General features: G+C 37.4%; 1 protein-coding gene across 21 annotated transcripts in view; it reads right to left on the bottom strand.

Annotated features, from left to right (window-relative positions):
* Nucleotides 1–553, bottom strand: part of kcnt1b (potassium sodium-activated channel subfamily T member 1b) — a 70,146-nt gene that overhangs the window by 42,628 nt on the left and 26,965 nt on the right. The window contains exon 1 of one of the 21 annotated variants that reach the window (XM_032515478.1): nucleotides 204–290. The exons of the other annotated variants lie outside the window; for them this stretch is intronic. Coding sequence (XP_032371369.1) covers nucleotides 204–280 — 77 coding nt within the window. The 5' untranslated portion in view covers nucleotides 281–290. Of the gene's footprint in view, nucleotides 1–203; nucleotides 291–553 lie in introns of those variants that run through there. 21 annotated transcript variants of the gene reach the window in all.

Below are 553 nucleotides of genomic sequence, written 5' to 3'. Positions count from 1 at the left end.
ACACACACACACACACACACACACACACACAGTGTGCCATTTGAAAAGACCACAGCTGGTACAGTAGCAGCATTATACAGTAAGGTCATAAGGTCATGCAGTGTCAAATAAAGCCTTCATTCACATTAACATTCTTTCACATTATGTTACATATCTGTTCAATGCATTTGAGGAAGTATGCTGTTATAAAACCTGCTACCTACCTATTGTAGCTACTTAGGGATGGCTCTGTATCGAGTGCCTCCATATTGAGAGGAACCAGCTGAGGTGGTTCGAGCATCCACTCAGAAGGTACCTCGAGCCCCCTTAACCAAGATTTCATAACTGTTACTGAACATGTTGCTCTTCAATTCAGATAAGCCGAAACCAAACATTGTGGTTTCCTGAATGTGCAATGATGAAAATGCTCTCTGATGTGCTGAAACAACAACTCAACATTTCCTGTGATGTTAAGAGACAACCTTTTCCACAGGATGTGTTGGTAGAAATATGTTTCACTAAAAAAATAATTTGAATACTTTATTTTTATAAATAATAATAATAATAATAATAA

Source organism: Etheostoma spectabile, chromosome 5 (genome assembly GCF_008692095.1).
Source record: "Etheostoma spectabile isolate EspeVRDwgs_2016 chromosome 5, UIUC_Espe_1.0, whole genome shotgun sequence".
Lineage (NCBI taxonomy): Eukaryota > Metazoa > Chordata > Actinopteri > Perciformes > Percidae > Etheostoma > Etheostoma spectabile.
Note: the sequence above shows the minus strand (reverse complement) of the source record. Positions and strands in the feature narration are given on the sequence as shown.